A 19430-nucleotide genomic window follows, 5' to 3' on the forward strand; every position below is an offset into this window, starting at 1 on the left:
AAATGGAAAATTTTGGTGAAAAGTGATAAAATGAGACGAACTTTGAGTTCTTCGTGAATTCGTCGCATTTGGCCGATGAAATGCTTATGAACCCTCTATGATTAGATTGATATGATTATGAGATGATGTATGAATGGTTGTTAGGTGATTAATATGATGTTTGTGATCATATGTTGTAATTGTTCTTTTATTTGGAATGTAAGGAACTATGTGGAGATATGAACTATATGATATAGTTGAATGATGATTATAGCCGTTGACTTATAGCCGTTGATTATAGCCGTTGAATTGTTGTGAACATATGCATAGTGAATTGAGTCATATGTTCATGCATCATATGTCGTGTCGGATGTTATATCCATATTGCCGTTGACTATAGCCGTTGATAATGATGTTTTTGTTGCATCATGGGTGACGACCTTGAGGAGAATTGGTACCACATGCATCTAGATGAGTCTAGAGCCATTGCATACTTGTTGGTGAATTGAAATGCATTTGAGTTGATGATTGAATTTGTTAATTGTTGATTAAGATGGTTGATTTTGTGATGTGTGTATGTTACACTTGTGGGTATGAATTTGAGATGTTGATATTGAATGATGTGAATGTTAAGAATACTTGTGAATACGTGTATGGTTTGTTATCCATCGTTCTTAAATGTATCTTTCATTCTTAAAGTTTCTTGATTAATTTTAAGTGGATTATGATGATGTAATGCTAACCCTCGGTGGTTTACCACCTACCTTTCCGTATGGACGGGTAGATGGAGTGCGGGATGCTTAGTTGTTGCTTGTTGATGCCGAGGAGTGGAGTTCCTCTTTTTCATGCAAGTGTCTAGATTAGGGCTCTGATCTAGGATAGTCTTTGCATGTTGTTTATTTGACTTTGTATTTCGGAGTTGTTGAGATATTCTGTTATTTGAGATTTGCATGATACATTTGTAGTTAGTTTGGAGATCCAGAGATTGTTTATGAATTATATATTATTCCGCTGCTATGTGGTATAACATGATCCTTATGCATGTATGAATTGTGGTTATTTGGAGACGTAACATCTATTTCTAGAATATTTCGATGTATTCGCGCGTTTTACCGCTTAATAGAAATAGGGTGTTACACGGGGAGGCTCTTCTTAGAGTTAGGTTCGGTCGTCTCTTTCGTTTATCGCTCCAACAGGTGGTCCGGTTGGGGATGCTGGGGGGCTTGGGTGGGGAGTGAGTGGGTTTGGGACCTTAGGTGGAGGAGACCTTTGTTTGTTTGGGAGACCGATCTCCTTGGTGAGTTATTTGGGGTGGTGTCTAGGCGAACGGGGTGGTCGTGGGGAGGGATGAGTGGTCCCGGGCTCATAGCTCGGATGGGAGGTATTCGGTCAAGTCGGCTTATTACCTTCTCCTTCGTCGGCTGCCGTCTTCGGATGCTCTTCGTGGTGTTATCCTCGAGGCGGTGGCTAAGGTGTGGAAGTCGCGAGCACCGTGAAAGTGGTAGTGTTCTCGTGGCAGCTTATCCTCGATAGGATTCCCTCCAGGGGCAATCTTGTGAGGCGTGGCGTCCCTCTTCCCGATGGAGGCTTGGGGTGTGTTTTACGTGAGGCGCCATCCGAGGCTTCGGTGCACCTGTTCCTCCGGTGCCCCGCTATTCTCCCGGTTTGGTATCGGGTTACTAGGTGGTTGGGTTGGGCGCTTGTGATTCCTCTAGGTCTTGCCCGCAGCCTCGTCTTTTACGGGCTTAGGGGGTGGGGGGAAAATTAGGTTAGGTCCGCGTCTAGTTTGGCATGCCGTTATTTGGACCATTTGGACTTCTCGGAACGACCTTATTTTCTCCGGTGGCGCCCTTAGAGAGGAGCCCGTGGTGGATAGAGCAAAACTCTTAGCTTGGAGATGGTTCCCGGCTAAATGCCCTGCTAGTTCCTGCTCCTTCCATGAGTGGGAGGTGCAGCCCGTTCCGTGTTGGCTTCGGTAGGGGGTGGTGGGGGTTTTCCCCGGGGTCGCCGGGGGTGAGGGTGGGGTTCTCTGTCTCCTCCCTTTCTGGTCGGGCCTCTTCGGTTCTCCCTTGTTCTCCTTGGTGTTTGTTGGTGTTTGGTGGGTGTGGGGCCGGGTTTCTAGCCTTCTTTTTCGGTGTGCCCTTTCGGTCTTCTCCTTGCTCTCTTTTTGGGGCCTTGGAGTTGCCCTTGGGGTTTTTCTTTTTCTTGCGGGTGTCTCCGGTTTACCGTTTGGTGTATTTGTATTGTTACTCTATTCCGTTTGCTTTTTGTTATATATATATATATATATATATATATATATATATATATATATATATATAGGTTATGTTACAAGCCACCCTTTGGTGGTGTCTTTTATCAAGTCACACCTCAAGGTGTGATTTTCACTTTTTAGCTATAACTTTGATAAAAGACACCTTCATAAAAAGTAGTTGGTGTCTTTTAACAAATACTCATAGAGTAACTTGATAAAAGACACCTTCATAAAAGGTGTCTTCTATCATAACCCTATATATATATATATATATATATATATATATATATATATATATATATATATATATATATATATATATATATATATAGAGTCGTGATCCGTTGACACTGTGTGTCAACGAATTCGTTGACACCAAATCTTAATCGTTGATTTCTTTTGATCCGAAGGCTTATATTTGAACACTTAAAAGTATCATGTACCATATTTATTGTGATTTCATTTCTTAATTTGTTCCGTATTTGGATTCTCTCTCTTCTCATAATTAGTACTCCCTCCGTTTCAAAATGAGTGTCGTTTTAGGTATTTACACACATATTAAGGAATGCAATGATTAAAAGAAAGAGAATGGTTATTTTACCAAATTATCCTTATTAACTATTGGTTAGTTTTAAAAGTAATACTTTGGAATTAGTGTGCGAGTATTAATTGGAGGGTACAATTGAAAAGAAAAAGTTATTATTGCATTGAAAAGAAAGCGACACTCATTTTGAAACAAATTTTTTTGGCTAAAACGACACTCATTTTGAAACGGAGGGAGTAGATACATTGTTTTTATGAATTCTATGTCCTCAATTTGCATTGACTTGCCATGATTTGTGCCAAATTAATTTTTCAATTGCTTTTGTTCAATTTTTTTCCTTTAAATTTTCAAATAGTAGAAATACAAGAAGGCCATTTTAAAAGCATATGATTGTAACGAAAAAAAATAAGCATAAGATTAAGAACAAGATGTAGAAACGAGGCTTAAAGGAAAAAGGTTGACATAAGATTAAGAAGAAGAAAAAACGAGGCTTATAGAAAACGAGTTGCTATCTCTGCAGATATAAAAGGTTGGCTCTTGAGATTGGAACAAAATGAACATCGAGTTTTCCGAGAAATTAACCCTTTTTTTTAAGACAAAACTTTACTTTTGCATGCCGCACACAGAGAACAAAGCTTTTAATGGAATGTAAATTGCAATTATAGGCCTTCGGATCAAATTAGGAAATGAAAATCGTAAAAAGATACGCTACACGATACTCTTAAGTGGTTCACATAATATTCTTAATGAACAAATATAAGCCTTCGGATCAAAAGAAATCAATGGTTAAAATTTGGTGTCAACGAATCCGTCGACACCCTGCTGTCAACGGATCCCGTCTCATATATATATATATATATATTTTGCCATTCAAAAAAAAAAAAAAGCTAGTGGTGTGTGTATTTTTATCAATGGAAAAAGAATGAACAAACAATAAAAGAAAAACTAGACTCTTAGGTGTTGAACACTAAAGGCATCAGCCAAGATAGAAGAACAGTGAGTCAAAGGTTACAAATCGAAAAACTTGGAAACTAATCAACAATTTACAAATACTGCATCAAAGGACTATTTCATGTGTTATGCAATATATACATGAATGATGTTTTTGTTGTCATCTATGAAGCACGGTTACACACACTGAACGTAGACTTATAATGAGACTAGATATCACTAATAATTTACGAAAATAATTGATTGAGTGTAAATACATGTTATATCGTGCTAGGGTCGGATAAGTTGTTATCATAGATAGTGAGGTAAGAATGGTAGAGGCTGAAATGGATTATGTGGCAAAGAGTTTTGCTCCCCCATTCTTCATCATTCTCTTGAACTCATTAAAATTTACATTACCATCTCCATCCATATCAACTTTCCTAATCATCTCTTTACACTCTTCAATCTTATTCCCTTCACTTAATCCCAACGAACAAAGAACCAAAGCTAGCTCCTCCACTGAAATTAACCCATCATTATCTTTGTCAAACACATCAAAAGCCTCCTTTAAATTAGCCTCTAATTCTTCCAATTCATCTTCCTTACTACCAACACCACCTACTTTCTCACCTTCACCCCCTCCCATAAACTCATTAGTCAACAAACAAAACTCATCAAAGTCAATCAACTCATCTCCATTAGAATCAAACTTGCCAACAATATCATCAATCTCTTTCTCGTCCATGAAGATCCTTATGTTCCTTAATGATTCCTTCAACTCTTGCTTTGTTATGAATCCATCACCATTCTTGTCGAAAGTCGAAAACACTTTCTTGAGTTCTTCCTTTCCATAATTAGCATCCCTTTCCAACTTGGTCGTTGTAGCCACGTTGGTTTTACAAATATTACTATTGTTAGTGGGAAAAATGATTTGAAGAAAAGCACGAATTTTGTTGGTAGGTATGTAAAAGATTATATTTATGAGGCCTGCAATGAAAAGAACCACTAGCAAAAGTGTAGCAAGAACCATGGTTTGGCCAAAAATATTAATATTGCAAACAAGAGATGAAGGATAAGGAAGAAGAGGAAGAGGACGAGGAAGGGAGCAAGGAACTAGATATTAGAATAACATAAGGAGATAATGAAGAGTATACAAAAACTTGTATACTTTTTAAATTTCTTGGTTGATGTTTTTTTTTTTAAATTTAATAATAAAGTTCCTATAGTGAAAAAGAAGTTTATGCAGGTTTGGTGGTGGTGCTTTTTTAATCCCCACAAACCGCGTGAATTGTGATTTTTCTTTCAATTCAAGACAAGATATAGTAAATCTCAAAGATTTAACGAATCCCAAAACTTTAAATAAGGACCAATTATTGTTGTTACTCTATTACTCTTGACTCTTGACTTAACATTGCCAAAAACTGAACTTTGAAAGCATGGTATATTAATTAATATTGTGATGTAACGACATAGCGAAGTCAAATTACTAAAACAAATTTAAGTGATAGTATTATCCTTCATAAATCACAACGTTAAGTTTATGGTATAGATATCTACCAAAAGAAAACACGTACACCCTCCCGGTCACTATTATAAGCAAAAAACTACATTTTAGATTCATTCATTAAATGATGTATGTGGTGCTTTATTATGAACCACATACATCATTCAATGAATGAATCTAAAATGTAGTTTTTGCTTATAATAAATAATGTATCTTATAAATTGTTGGGTCATAAGGGAGTTCTAAAACGCCGTTGAATCATTATATTAGGCTAAGATCAATTATACCAAGATATCAAACATCACATATTGCTCAAAACCGAATACATTAAGTGTACGAGCCGTCCATCTCACTTATACTCCACATCAAGTGAGAGTTTATTTGGTATGTATACACTTGTACTACCATTGGCAACACACATCAACGAGACATATCGTCCGACCACCATTATTAAAAAAAAATATTTCAATACAAGATATCGGTCGCCTCTAATCAAATGATCGGCATGTATTACCATAGGATAACGAATGAGTCCTAAAACAGCCGATGGATCATCACATTGATTTATAGCAGTCACACCAATAGATTAGTATTACACCCAAGCATAATAAAGAATAAACAATGAAATTCGAACATTTTAATACAATTAGTACTAAAAGAATACATAATTAGACGCCGACATTAGAATTTAATCAAATATATTCTAATGCTTACACTAAAAGAATACATAAATAAATAAAACTTCTCTAATGTAACTCTTATTTGAAGAACAACGCCCTTCTACATTAGAGGTCTCGTAGTCTCATGAACAATCCTCACAATAAAATAGTAAGATTACCGCTCTCCCTCCGCACTTTTCGCTCGCGCCTGCAAAGATTGCCCAGAGTACCCTTGCGCAAGTTAAGTAACTCACGCAAGTGTTATATCCGGCGTGAGTTAACTCACGCCGCTTGACTTAACTCACGCCGCTTGAGTTAACTCACGCAGGCTATTTGGCCCGCGTGAGTTAACTCACGCCAGTTGCAAACTTGAGAAAACTTGAAATATGAAGCATGAACAACAACCCACTTCACTTATGTTTTATTGCCTTTAATTGAATTTGTTATTATTAGCTAACAGCAAAATACTATTCATTCCACTCCACTTCACTTCATTTTATTCAAGTCAATACAATTCATCAATATTGTCCATCTGAACCAACTCATTCATCATCAATTGTTTCACCTCTTCTTTTTCTTGTCCTTCTTCTTCTTCTTCATTTTATCATTTTGATTAAGAATCGGAGGAAGAAAGAGAAAGCTGTGGATGAATTGTTGGAGATATTGAAGGTGAGAGCAGAGAGGAATGCAAAAAATGGTGGTGTTGTGAGGAGGGAAAATAATGGGGTGGGAGATGAAGATGATGTTGATGAGGAAGAGCAAGAGAGAGAAAGGGCACTTGATAGTGATAGTCCTAAACAAGAATCTGTGATTGAAGATGATTGCAAGCAAGGATAAGAGGAAGAAGAGAAAATCAAGTGATTATCAAAATAGTTGTAATAATATTATTGAAGACTTTGTTTCTAAGGATGAAACAACAATATGCAGCATGCAGTGTATGTGAATTTGATTCAACAAAAAATGAATATTGAAAGATGGTTTATGAAATACAGGGAAAATCAAGGGAAGAAGCTATAGCTGCGTGACTATGCAAAAATAAAACCTGCGTGACTTAACTCACGCGGCGTGAGTTAAGTAGCGCGGCGTTACTTACGTAGCGCAGAGGCTTCTTGGGCAAAGCTGCAGGGCGTGAGTGTTTTGTGCTGGGGGAGAGCAGTAATCAAATAGTAATTGTAGCTACAACGACCTTTAAAAAGAGGAAAAACTTATAACTAAAAAGTTTTACTTCTATTCTCACGGCACCCTCCCCTTTATTCTTTTAATTATTTCTTAATATCCTTTGTAGCTGCAACTTTTTTATTCTTAATTCATTATTCACTCTACTAATTAAAAGAAGAAAGTTGTAGCTACAACGGATATATTGAATGTTGGCAGAAAATTCTAATATACTGAATGTAGCCCACATGGGTTTTGAATCTAGTGGTATTGGGCTTGGAATCTCGGAGTGTACTCCTCTTCAAGATCCCAGTTCGATTCTCTCTGTGTCAATTTGGGGGGCTAATTTAGTTTCTTCATCCGGTTAGAATCTAAATGTACACATCCAAAACATTGTGACCACAAGTAAACACTCAGACAAATTTGAACCATGATATCCTTGATGTTAAATAACATCTGCCAACACGTGTTGGTTCAGTTTGTAAGAAGTTGATAAATACATCACAAGGGCGTTCAGTTGGTACAAGGACATAAGTTCAAAACTCGATGTAAGGACTTCATTCTTAACAAACTATTATTAACATAGTTGGATTCATCAATAACAGATATTGTACTAAACATTGGATTCATCAATAACAGATATTGTACTAAACATTTTGTTATCCTATGTCGAATAAGTTCATTGTATCAAATTGTTTGTATTTTGTGATTTCTAAATCAACTAGCCTCTTATTTTGACAGATGCTTAACTTAACGTGGCATGATTTTTCAAGATAGAGTCACTATCAAATTGTCCTTTACACTTTCCCTCTTGAAAATGAAAGTTGTTTTACCTTTTGTCTGAATGAAATGAAAACTGTTGGCAAAGGTAATGTTTCATTCACCTTAACTGTTTTAGTTCACTTTTTTAAGATAAAGAAGAGAGTTGTAGTAAAAGAGTGCAATTTTATGATGAACAACCTCCATGTTAGTTAGTTGGTGGCTTCATCAAATTCACCATTTTTTTCTGTTTTATTTGAAGAAGAAGAAAAGAGAAGTATATTTAAGAAACATTAGAAGAGAATGGAACTAAAGTATTGTGCAATTAAAATTAAGAACCATATGTCACTAAATTTAATTAGCATGATTAAGTCACTAAATTAAGAACCATATGTCAGTTAAAATTAGCCACAAGAAAAAGTCACCCTTGAAAGCACAGAACAAGGGATATATGCCTACATCAACCAACCTCTGAACTACAATTGAGCCAAAGTGATATCACATTTTTAACCACATTGGTTTAACCAGCTTTTTCTTGGCAGGTTTTCGTTCTTCGGAAGCAAGTGATTGTTGTGTTGCAGGCTCAAGAGGCACCACCTTGATCATTAGCAACCCTTCAAGGACATCACCCCTTCTAATAGGTAAGGGCCATCATGGCTGCTATCACCTAAGTATATCCCATTAATACCAAGTTAATATATCATAGAGCTTAAAGAATTAGAGTTCAAACATTGTGTAAGAGAAAATACTAACATAACTAATATATTAACATTTGCCGATAATATAATAAAATATGGAAGTTACAAAGCTGAAATAGAATAATGGGATTCAGTTTTAACTTGATTGTTGTATAGTAACATGCAGAAATTTCTTGGAATGTACACAGAAATCAGGACTGACTCAAAATATATAGGCCTAAAGTTAAATTAACAACAATAGATATAGAGGCATTATCTACTTGAAAGGAATTTCAAGTGTACATTAACAAGAAGAGTTTAAGATACTTGCTAGAACAGAGAATAATTGGTTAGTTAAATTGCTAGGGCATGAGTTTGATATCATCTATAAGGTCGGGCTTCGAATGGTGGCAGATGCATTATCAAGGAAGTACAGAGATCCTGAGTTAAATGTTTTGTCAGAAGTGCTTAATAGAATTCTGAAATCCTATTTAAGCTACTTTGCTTCGAACAGTCGCATTCTAGTCAAATTCTATGTACTTAATAGAAGTGTTTTTACTTCATATCATTGTACAGAACAATAGTTCTAACAGAAGTATTGACAAAGGAATGAACATCAATAATAAAGTATTTTCCCACTAGATAGACATGAACAACTGAACGTGTATCATAAATCAAACTGTAAAATCACAAAGCGAGACGTGTTTTGGAAAATAATCCTTCTCACACAAGGAACTCACCTTTTGAAACATCATATGAGAAGTACACAATGGCACCTGGACAAAATCCAGCAGTATAGAAATCCTGGGAAACATCTTTGATCAGCTTCTTCTTGGGCGTAGTAGTATCTGCGTAATAAAAACCACATGTGATTTGTTTAATTTCAGCGCGAAATAAAATCAACTTTCAACACTTGTGAGATAAGTTCAAATTACAGGATATAACATGCTTACATAAATCAAATGGCTTCTCTGGTTGTACAATCACTTTATTGAGTAGATCAACTAAACTTTGGATAGTTTCTGATGGATTAAATGTAGCTTCCAACGTGTGATTATCAGGAAAACGAACTCTAATTACAGCCTAAAAAACAAGATCAAACCAAATGATAAGATAAGATTACCCCTTGTTGATTTTGTTTATTTTTAAAAATTGTCAATATATATAATGGTCAGAAAAATCTAATTACCTTGGTCATCCTTGGCCTGCAAGCTGCCACTTCTGCATCTCTAAGATTTCGAGTCTTCAAAAATTTATCTATACTATAATGCATTTAAATAACAATGTCATGAAGGGGATATTTAAAGGACACAACCCTTGACAACTATTGAGTTATTTATTCATCAAATACAAGGATGAGGATCAATTTTACCTTCCTTTTTAGTAGCCAAGAGTTTGTAATAATCATTATCAGTCAAGTCATAGAACTCATCGGTCTGGTCTTCTTTCGAAATAAATACCAACAACACATATAAAGTTAATCAGGAAAGATACATTAGAAAGATTATATCTACAAGATTGAAATTTTAAATGCCCGTTTATCGCAGGACTTAAAAATCGTCAAAGCAAAATGGCTATTACCTTTGTTTGCTGTAGCATTTGGTGATGGAGAAAGTGATGATGTTTCAAAAACACGAATCTCTCGTCCAAATCTTGCATTCATCTCTGCAATTGTTGCCTGTTGCCGTGAAGCACGATAGTGAAAAGAAAACGTTAAATGCAGTAAAGGTTATAGGGCAAGAAACACAATGAATAATCTATGGTATACATATTTCTTGTGAAAGAATTTTAAGATATCAGAAAAAAGGAACCTAAAGAATTAATTTATCAAAGAAAATCAAGTGCTGAAACTTGAAAGGGAATAATTCTTCAAAACCAATGTTCAATCACATCAACAAAAAGGTTGGATTCTTCAACAATCACCCTTTAAGTTTAACACATTGATGTTGATTGATTCACAAATAAAATCAAATAAACATAAAAAAAAAAACCATGAAAGAAACATATAATACCCTGGAATAAAGCTGGGTTAATCTTCTCCTTTTGGATGTTAGAGGAAAAGAGACTGACATGATGATGATGATGATAAAAGGGTTGAGATTTGACACGAGATTGAAGAAGGAAAAGAACTGCTTGTAGAGATTCAAAATAACGCGGGACTGATATACGTGTGAGAATAAGATAGATATATAGGTAGAATAATACTTTATTTTTCGTACAAGATAGAGCAAGTATTATCCTTAAAAAAAAAGGATAGAATAAGTATTGAGTAATTTCCTTAAAAAAAAAGTATTGAGTAATTCTGAAAAATAAAGGGTAGAGTAAGTATTATAGTTCATATTATATAATCTAGACCATATCAGCATAAAGATTGAGTCTCTTTATAATATGGATTTCCAATTTATGAATCATACTAGTCATTCTAACATTCATTGTTGTGTTTTAGATCATTGTTAGTTGTTCCCACTTTGTCGTAGTTGAAAATCCATTTTTCGGACTACTCGATCAAATTACTTCCGAAACTTTCCCATAAAATCGAAAAACAATCAAGGATCGAGACTCTCGCGAAGGGACTTCCTATGGGATTACGCCTCTCAAAATCCAAAATTTCATCGTTTAAACGCTTTTTTTCCTTTCAAAATTTTCATATTCTTAGAAAAATTCGAAAATAATTGCATTAGTTTTATTTGAATTTCAGAATTTTTTGTGGTAATTTTTATATTTTTTTATTTGACTTTTATCATTTTTTTTACTTTGTTTTTTGGTTGTTTTTAAAAGTGAAATTTGCAAATGTTGAAATGAAAGAGATTTTGATTGTCCTCGTGAGCTTAGCTCGGTCGGTAGGTACAATGCATGATATATACAAGGTCCGAGGTTCAAACCCCGACCACCACAAAAAAAAAAAAGAGATTTTGATTGCTATTTATATATGGATCATGTTAACTTGTGCCCTTAGGGCATATGTTAAGGAATCTAAAAAGAGTAATTTTACATCGGAAAACATAACATTTTAACTTTTAAGAAGTTGAATGCACGACTTTTGATACATATATTTCTATAATGAGTTCCTTAACATGTGCCATTGATGACACAAGTTAACATTTGCCTTTATATATAATCATATTTTAGATTCTATAATCCAAACACATCCAACTGTGTTAAGATTATAGAATTTGAAACCCCATGGACATTTTTGTAAAAAAAATAATAGGGCGCACGAGAAATTGATATGATGGAAAAAGTAATAGTCTACAAGTTACTCGATACACACCTCGATTCCACTTCAATTTGGGACGCAACTCTCGATCAACAGTTGCTATGTGTAAAATTTGATTGGATGTAACTCTCAATCAACTTTTTTTTAACCAAATGAACAATTTTGAGGGACTATTGAGCAAACCATCAATACTTTTACCTCCACTGTTTTCTTTTTTTTGACAAAACCTCCACTGTTTTCTTAAAAATTACATCCTCTAAATTTTTCATTTTCAATCCGAGTGACAGAAAAATTAAAAGAAATGTTTGTTTTCCAATACGGATGGATAACTTTGGGCAAGAGATTAAAAAGTGTATAGGTTGAAAATGAAACTTCGGATATAATAAATTTGTTTTATAAGCCAATTCCATTGCTCATAGACCCCTTAAATACAAAAATAAAAAATAAAAATACTCATCTCGATTCAAAACTCCCGATCGCCATAGTTCCGCAGAGTTAAGTATCGAATCCCTCAAAAGTTATGCTATTGATCGAAGATTGGGAGTTATGACCCGATCCACCTTGAAACATAACACAAAAGCCGAACACTAACCGAAGGCTGCTTTTGGTATTATTAAACATTCCACACTCGAACACAACACATACAACACTCAAAATAGTAGTAGATTAGATCTATGACATACTAAAACACATTCAAATTCAACACATTAACACAAATTCATACACATTCAAACTAAAACTCATTCAACATTCAACCAGATTTGTAATATAAATATCAATAAACATACATACGGGATGCGTTCGAAATACCAATATAAATAGTGTGACATAAATGTTGTGATATTGAAATACCAATATACATCGAGTCACCGAGAATCGAGTGGAAACATTAAAATACATGAGGAAATTTTTTTAACTATTGAGTCGCATAGTACGCATAAGCCGAATACTTAATTCTCCTACGCCTCACTCAATACCGGATGGACAAATCCATTTCTTGGGCAATACTGATAATTTTATTGTTATTGTAATATGATAATATATTTTTATATGGAACATAATTCATCATTACAAAACCAACTTAAAAGATGAAAGTGTCTCTTTTTATAAACTTATTTAAAAACTTATCTTAGATTTACGTTTTTCCAAATGTTCCATAACCCTCAAAGTTGAGAGATATGTATTCCTCTATTTTCATTCTCAATTGTAGCCGGTTAGCTAATACTCTAATTTGTTCATGCTCTTGGAACCTAAAACTTGGCATCAATGCTACCTAAATTTAACTTGTGATTGTGTATGAATTACTTCCTGGATTGCTATTTATAAATTTAGTCACAACAAGAAGTTGTTGAAATTTTTAGCAAGAATTGTGATACTTGAAAAAAGAAAAGAAAAGGACTTTGGTCCACCATTCAGACAAGAGTTATGAAGATTTACTTTTAGGCTCCCTCATACTCCCTCCGTTCCTTTTTAAGTGTCTTTTTATGGTGAATTTTTCGTTCCTATTTAACTGTCTTTTTTGTATTTTAAGGGTATGATTTGTCAATTATACCCTTTGTCAATTACTTTTATCTTTTCGGTAAAACTAATTAATGTTATCTATTTGGAAAATTAAAGTTTTTTTTAAACCAAGTTTGTTTGTTTTTTTTAAGAAAATTGTTGTTCACACATTACACATTAGAGAAGGCTGGGACACACATGTAAAATACGTTTTTACCCCTCGGCAGTTAACTACCGAGGAATTTAAAATCCGGCTGCGTTAATCGCCGAGGAATTCCTCGATAGTTAATCGCCGAGGTTTTCCGAACATAAACAACACGAACGAAGGGTTCCGGTTTCATTGTTTTTCTTCAAACACTAACAAATTCTCTCCAAAAGCACATTTTCACGAATTGCAAGTCAATCATCACCACATTATCACAAGTAAGTACCCTTAATCATTGCAATGTTAATGTTAGTTTGTTTAGGTTTATTTTTTAAAAAAATTAGAGTAGTTTGCATGTGGTTAGGGTTGATTTTAAAATTGACAATTTGATGATTGCATGTGTAGTTTTTGAATTGATAAATGAATGTAGATGTTGTCTATGCTCGTTTAAATGATAATGTGGCTTTGAATGGTGGCAAATGAACACAATTTGAATATGTTTTATACTTTGCACACAAAGTGTTTGATCAAATGCCTCAACGAAAATTATATTGATTATTTAGTTAGTTTAGGTTATGGAAATGATAGAAGTGATGTTAATTATAGTTTGATTAAGTGTATATTGATTTTTTAGTGTATTTAGGTTATGATGTAAATGATTAAGTGTATAGAAATGATTAAGTTATGATGGAAATGATGGACATAATGATGATTGTATGAATGATTTTATTGTAAGTGTATAGAAATGATTAGTTTAGGTTATTGATTTTATTGTAATGATGATTGTATGACTCACTTTAGGTTATGGAAATGATGTTGATTGTTGTTAATGTTAATGATTAAGTTATGATTAGTGTGTTTAATGTGTTTGATTATGTTATGAAAAATGATGTTAATTTATTAAAAATTTGTGTAGATATGGCCGATCGGGAGCCCATTGATCCATCTAAGATGATTGGTGGTAGGCGTGTTCGTACACAAAGCTACCGGAAGGAGAAGGAGAGGAGAAACGCACATATCCCAAAGAGGGGAAGAGGTCGGAGGGGGATGGTTCGGGGACTTCTCGGCCTTTTGAGGTTTCTCGAGCACAGCTCGAAGAGTCGCAGTGGTTGACCCGACCTGTGCGGTGGAGTACCTGAACTATCGGGATCACCATGATGTGACCGATGGTGGGTACGACGAGCAAGATATGCCGAGCAGCCACATATGCCGGGGAGCCGGACGAGGATGACATTGCAGCCGACGACTGCCCGGAGGTGTTGCCTACGGACGCTCCCTTTCTGGAGGACCGCGGGACATATCTCCGCTTCACTCTTATGTCAATCATGTGGCATTGCCGCTTTGGTATAATTCGAGAGAACGTAAGTATTGTTTTTTTAAATGTTCTTTCTTTATGTTTAATTACGTGTTTTTTATATGTGTTTTTTTATATGTGTTTTTATATGTGTTTTTTTATATGGATGACGTAAGTATTGCCAATTATGTGTTCTTTCTTTTAGTTAACTTTTATATGTGTTTTTTTTTAATTCCTTTCTTTATGTTTAATTATTTTCTTTATTTTTTCTTTCTTGATTTAAATTGTTTTATTTATATGTTTTAATTATATGTTTTATTTATATGTTTTATTTATATGTTTTCTTTATATGTGATTTTCTTTATATGTTTTCTTTATTTTTATTTTAGCATTTGTTAAGTTTAATATTTATTAGTTAAATTTTTACATTGTTTAAACTATGTTTATTTTTCTATTTTTTCGGTGCCGCAAGAAGCGTTTTGTAAAACCAATTAATCATGGCCCCAAGATTTTGAGTCTCGTACGTCCAAACGCCAATCGGAGATGGATTTGGGATCCGCTTAGGGAGAGTGGCTTACATGATTTGGTATACTTGGGCTACGCCATCGTGCCTCACGCTTTGCCGATGACTCTATGCGAGAGGTGGCATTCCGAGACCATCACTTTTCACATGCCTATGGGGGAGATGACTGTGACTTTGGATGATGTCGCATGTCTTATGCATGTCCCGATTGAAGGGCGGATGTTGGGCCACGGAAGAAGATGTTGAGACATGAGGGAGAGACACTACCGATGACTCACTTGGGTGCGTCGAGGAAGGAGAGCAGAGAAAATCTGCAATACGAGTATGGTGGATACGTTAGTTATCCAAAGCCGAGGGAGTTTTATACGACGCACCTTGGTAGGGCCAACATTTTGGCGGATACACGGGATCCGCAGGAGCTGGAGGAGTTGGAGAGGGTTAGGACTTATTGTGTGAAGTGCTACCTTATATACTTGGTTGGATGCTTGTTGTTTGGGGATAGAAGCAACAAACGCATCCGGTTGATCTATTTGACGACTATGGCGGACGGCTACGCGGGGATGCGTGCTTATTCGTGGGGAGGGATGGCACTTGCATACCCGTACGATGAGTTAGCTCATGCCCGTTTGCCCGAGACGGCTTGGGGGAAGCGTGACACACTCATCGTAAGTAAAAATTAAATTTAAATTTAATTTTTTTGTTAACTATTATTATTTTGTTATATTTTTTTGTTAACTTTAATTTTTTTTTGTTAACTATTATTACTTTGTTATATTTTGTTATATTTTTTTGTTAACTTTAAATTTTATATTTTTAGTTAACTTTAATTTATTTATAAATTTGATTTGTATGGTTTGTGCGGGCATGGTTTTTGTCGCACTTCCCTAAGTTTTACACTATTGATCCAAACCCGACTACATTGAAAATTTACGGTTGCGGCGAGGTGGACTCTTCGGAAGGGTCATGGAGAGGGGGCCACGTATCGGATCACTTGATCGGATTACGTTTGATGACGTATGCCGGAGGTCGTACGAAGGGCAAAGGGAGTTCCGGCCTTTCGAGGAGGTATTCCGGTATTCGTCGGATCATGTGCGGCGATCGTAGGGTGTACCGTCACCCGCCGAGAGGGTATCGAGGCAAGTACGGATACGTCCGGTCGGTCCCTAGACCTCCGACGGATGCTGCGAGTTGTCACCGGGCCGAGATTGTGCGGTGCCTTCGTCGACTTCCGCCCTCGCACGCTTAAGGCGGCTGATTGGGGTGAGTAGGCGGAGAGAAACCATGGCGTATGGTAGAGGGCTATGTACAATGGTACACGGTTGTGTCTCACCCTCGGATTTTGCCGGTTCTTCCGGAGATGTTCCGAGGCCTCCAAACGAGGAGCGGATCGTTGCAGCAAAGGTGGGAGTGGTACGAGGCGAGAAGCTCCCCGACACCTATGACATGGTTAGCGGCGCCGTTGCCCATGCCGATGAGTTTTTGGGTCGAGGTGATGAGCATGACCCTCGGCGGTTGTATGCGGCCTTGCGGGATGTTAGGCGGCAGATTGCGCCGATCATTACCGGGGAGGAGAGACCGAGGAGGAGGCACCGGCGGCACCGGCGGGACCCGGGACCGTAGTAGGATTAGGACTTGTTGTTTACATTTCGGATTTTCATGACATTATGTTTGTATTTTGATGACATTATGTTTGTATTTTGATGACATTATGTTCTTTTTTTATGACATTTTGATGATTTGGTTCATTAGTTTGTTCGTTTAATTAGTGTTTGTTAAATTGAGCTAAATTTATTTTGCCATTTAAACACGGTTGCGCCACTTAAATTGAGCCAAATTTATTTTCTTTGACTAGCTTTATGGTTTGGCATCGAAACAATGTGTTTATAATGTGTAAAAACACATGTAATAGGTTACTGCCTTCAACAAGTTCCGCCAATTTACGGGCTTTCAGACGACTCGGCGAGCTAACCGGCCGAGGAAATGATGAAACCGGCGGTAGTAAACTGCCGAGGTTTTCCTCGGTACTAAATTGCCGAGGTTTTCCTCGGTACTAAACCGAGGTATTCCTCGGCACTTAACCGTCGAGTTTTGTTTTTTTTTTGTTTTATTTTGTTTAGAATAGAATTGTGTTAGAAAATTGTTAGGAATTCTTTAAAAATTATTTTATGTTATTTGAAATATTGCGATAGAGTGAATTCGAATAAATATTGCGATAGAGTGAATTCGAATAAATATTGCGATAGCGTGAATTCGAATAAATATTGCAATAGCATGAATTCGAATAAATATTGCGATACGAGGTTTCGTTACCTTACATAAACGACGTATTTTAAAAAAAACAATTACATCACATTTCGGAATGTACCTTCCAACCGCAACAATTATCTTACCACTTTGAATGGGGCAAATTCAAACTTGCTAAGCGACAGAACTCCAACATTCGATGGTCATCTCGAACGATGGTATTCAAGTGCCAACGAAATGAGGTCCATTCCTTGACACTTGAATACCATCGTTCGAGATGCCCATCGAATGTTGGAGACCCGCCGATTAACAAGTTTGAATTGCCCCATCAGTTGTAAGACAATTGTTGCGGTTGGAATGTGCATTCCAACTACAACAACTTGTTGGAACAAAATGTGTTTAACAATGAACCTTAAAGAGTTTTGATGATAACAAGGTATTAAAAATTGTAAATTGGACTAGCTAATATTTGTTCAAGTGTACAGGACCATAATTATAAAGTTACATCATCATTGGTTCTGAATGAGCAAATAAAGAGCAAAAGAAAATGAAGCTTAGATGATTCTCAAGGCAAAGCGCTCCGAAGTCAAGCTGCTCCCGAAGAAATAGCGCTCTGAAGTAAAGCTGCTCCCGAAGAATAGTGCTTCGAAGACAAGAGGTCCGAAGCCACATCATCGAAGCCGCGTCATCGAAAACTGCAGAAGTCATATCATCGAAGCCGCATCATCGAAGCTGCCTCATCGAAGCTATTTCACCGAGTCGAATCTCAACCGGATTTGCAAAAGATTCAAGAATTGAAGAATTATCAATGCAAAAGCTGTCCATTGGATTCGAAAACACAAACAAAGGATTAGTGGAATTTTGCAACGGTCATTTCAAAGGTGTTTGAAGGCTTGTGCTTGCATTTTGGACGAAAGCGTTGACATTGTACTTTGTACGAATTGTACAACCACGTTCTCCACTACTCGTTTTTGTGTCCACGCTTCAAGACAAGAAAACGGCTCCAGAATACGGTCTCGCTTTGCATATATGTTCCTTTGGATAAGGAATGGATTTCAAATTGGTTCTTCATATGACAACAACCAAATCGTGCAAAAGATCATTGGTGAAAGATCAAGCTTCAATAACGACTCTTTGGTGTGCCGGCAATTTCACAACGTCTCTTTCACACCTCTATATAAAGGAGTGAAGACCTAGAGATTTGGTAATGCAAGAACGCTAAACGAAAGACTCACAAGATTTTCACAAGTACCAAACCTCTGCTGAAATTGTTCTCGCATTCACTTAGAATTTCGTGTCTCAAAGTCATATCTTAGAAATTCTTAAGTCCATTGAGTCCGTATCGATTTGTATTGCGAGCATCTCGATTGTATATCAAGTGTTCAACCTTAAACAATTTTCGTGTAATTTTGTTTAGTTAGGAAGTCTCTTGCGGTTGTGCTTGAGCAGAAGTCTCTTGATTGTGTTCTTGAGCAAAGGAAGTCTCTTGCTTGTGTGCTTGAGCATTGGAAGTCTCTTGCTTGTGTGCTTGAGCATTTGTAATCGAGATATTACTCATAGTGAAATCTCCTTGGAAGTGCAAGGGGACTGGACTACTTCCGGATTGTGGAAGGAACCAAGTATAATTGCTTTGTGTCGTTCTTCTTCTCTCTCTGTTTTATTCCGCCGCATTTAGATTCGATTATCACTTCGAAGCCGTCTCACCTAGCTTCGATCGGTGTGTTCAGTTTTTAAGAGAAACGAAGAATTTTTCAAAACACAATTCAACCCCCCTTCTTGTGTTTTTCTCACCTTCAATTGGTATCTAGAGCCTTGGTGCCGTTGTGTAACACTTAACCGTGCAACAATAAAGATCCGAGAAAAACATGTCTACTCCTCCTCCTACCGGTTCTAGTGATACTAGCTATAAACATGTCTCACATGATTATAGTGATAGTAAGAAAACCAAAGTGTTGGAAAAGTTCCAAAGTTCAATGGAGATGCCGAAGAGTTCTCTTGGTGGAAGACCAACTTTTACAGTTACATCATGAGCCCGGATGAAGA

At 36.3% G+C, this 19430-nt stretch overlaps 1 protein-coding gene, 1 long non-coding RNA gene and 1 pseudogene across 4 annotated transcripts; 1 reads left to right on the forward strand and 2 right to left on the reverse strand.

Moving 5' to 3' along the window:
- Positions 1 to 3785: 3785 nt before the first annotated feature.
- On the reverse strand, positions 3786 to 5036 carry LOC146902285 (calmodulin-like protein 3 pseudogene; annotated as a pseudogene). Its single transcript, XR_015022412.1, has one exon. The product of XR_015022412.1 is annotated as a calmodulin-like protein 3 pseudogene (transcript).
- Positions 5037 to 6211: 1175 nt separating this feature from the next.
- On the forward strand, positions 6212 to 9091 carry LOC146902286 (uncharacterized). Of its 2 annotated transcripts, XR_015023030.1 has the most exons (3): positions 6212 to 7896; positions 8330 to 8428; positions 8831 to 9091. It is a non-coding gene; the product is annotated as an uncharacterized LOC146902286 (long non-coding RNA). The 2 variants fall into 2 exon arrangements; XR_015023029.1 differs by having other exon boundaries at positions 8330 to 9091.
- Positions 8113 to 10861, reverse strand: LOC146902287 (plant UBX domain-containing protein 1-like). The gene is given in 9 exon segments (XM_085736074.1): positions 8113 to 8382; positions 8384 to 8398; positions 8400 to 8454; positions 9205 to 9312; positions 9418 to 9547; positions 9654 to 9721; positions 9837 to 9908; positions 10046 to 10142; positions 10477 to 10861. Coding segments are annotated over 9 exon segments (702 nt in total). The 5' UTR covers positions 10537 to 10861; the 3' UTR covers positions 8113 to 8285.
- Between the last annotated feature and the right edge of the window lie 8569 nt (positions 10862 to 19430).

Source organism: Medicago sativa, chromosome 8, assembly GCF_051527215.1.
Source record: "Medicago sativa cultivar Bolivia chromosome 8, Bolivia_mono, whole genome shotgun sequence".
NCBI lineage: Eukaryota > Viridiplantae > Streptophyta > Magnoliopsida > Fabales > Fabaceae > Medicago > Medicago sativa.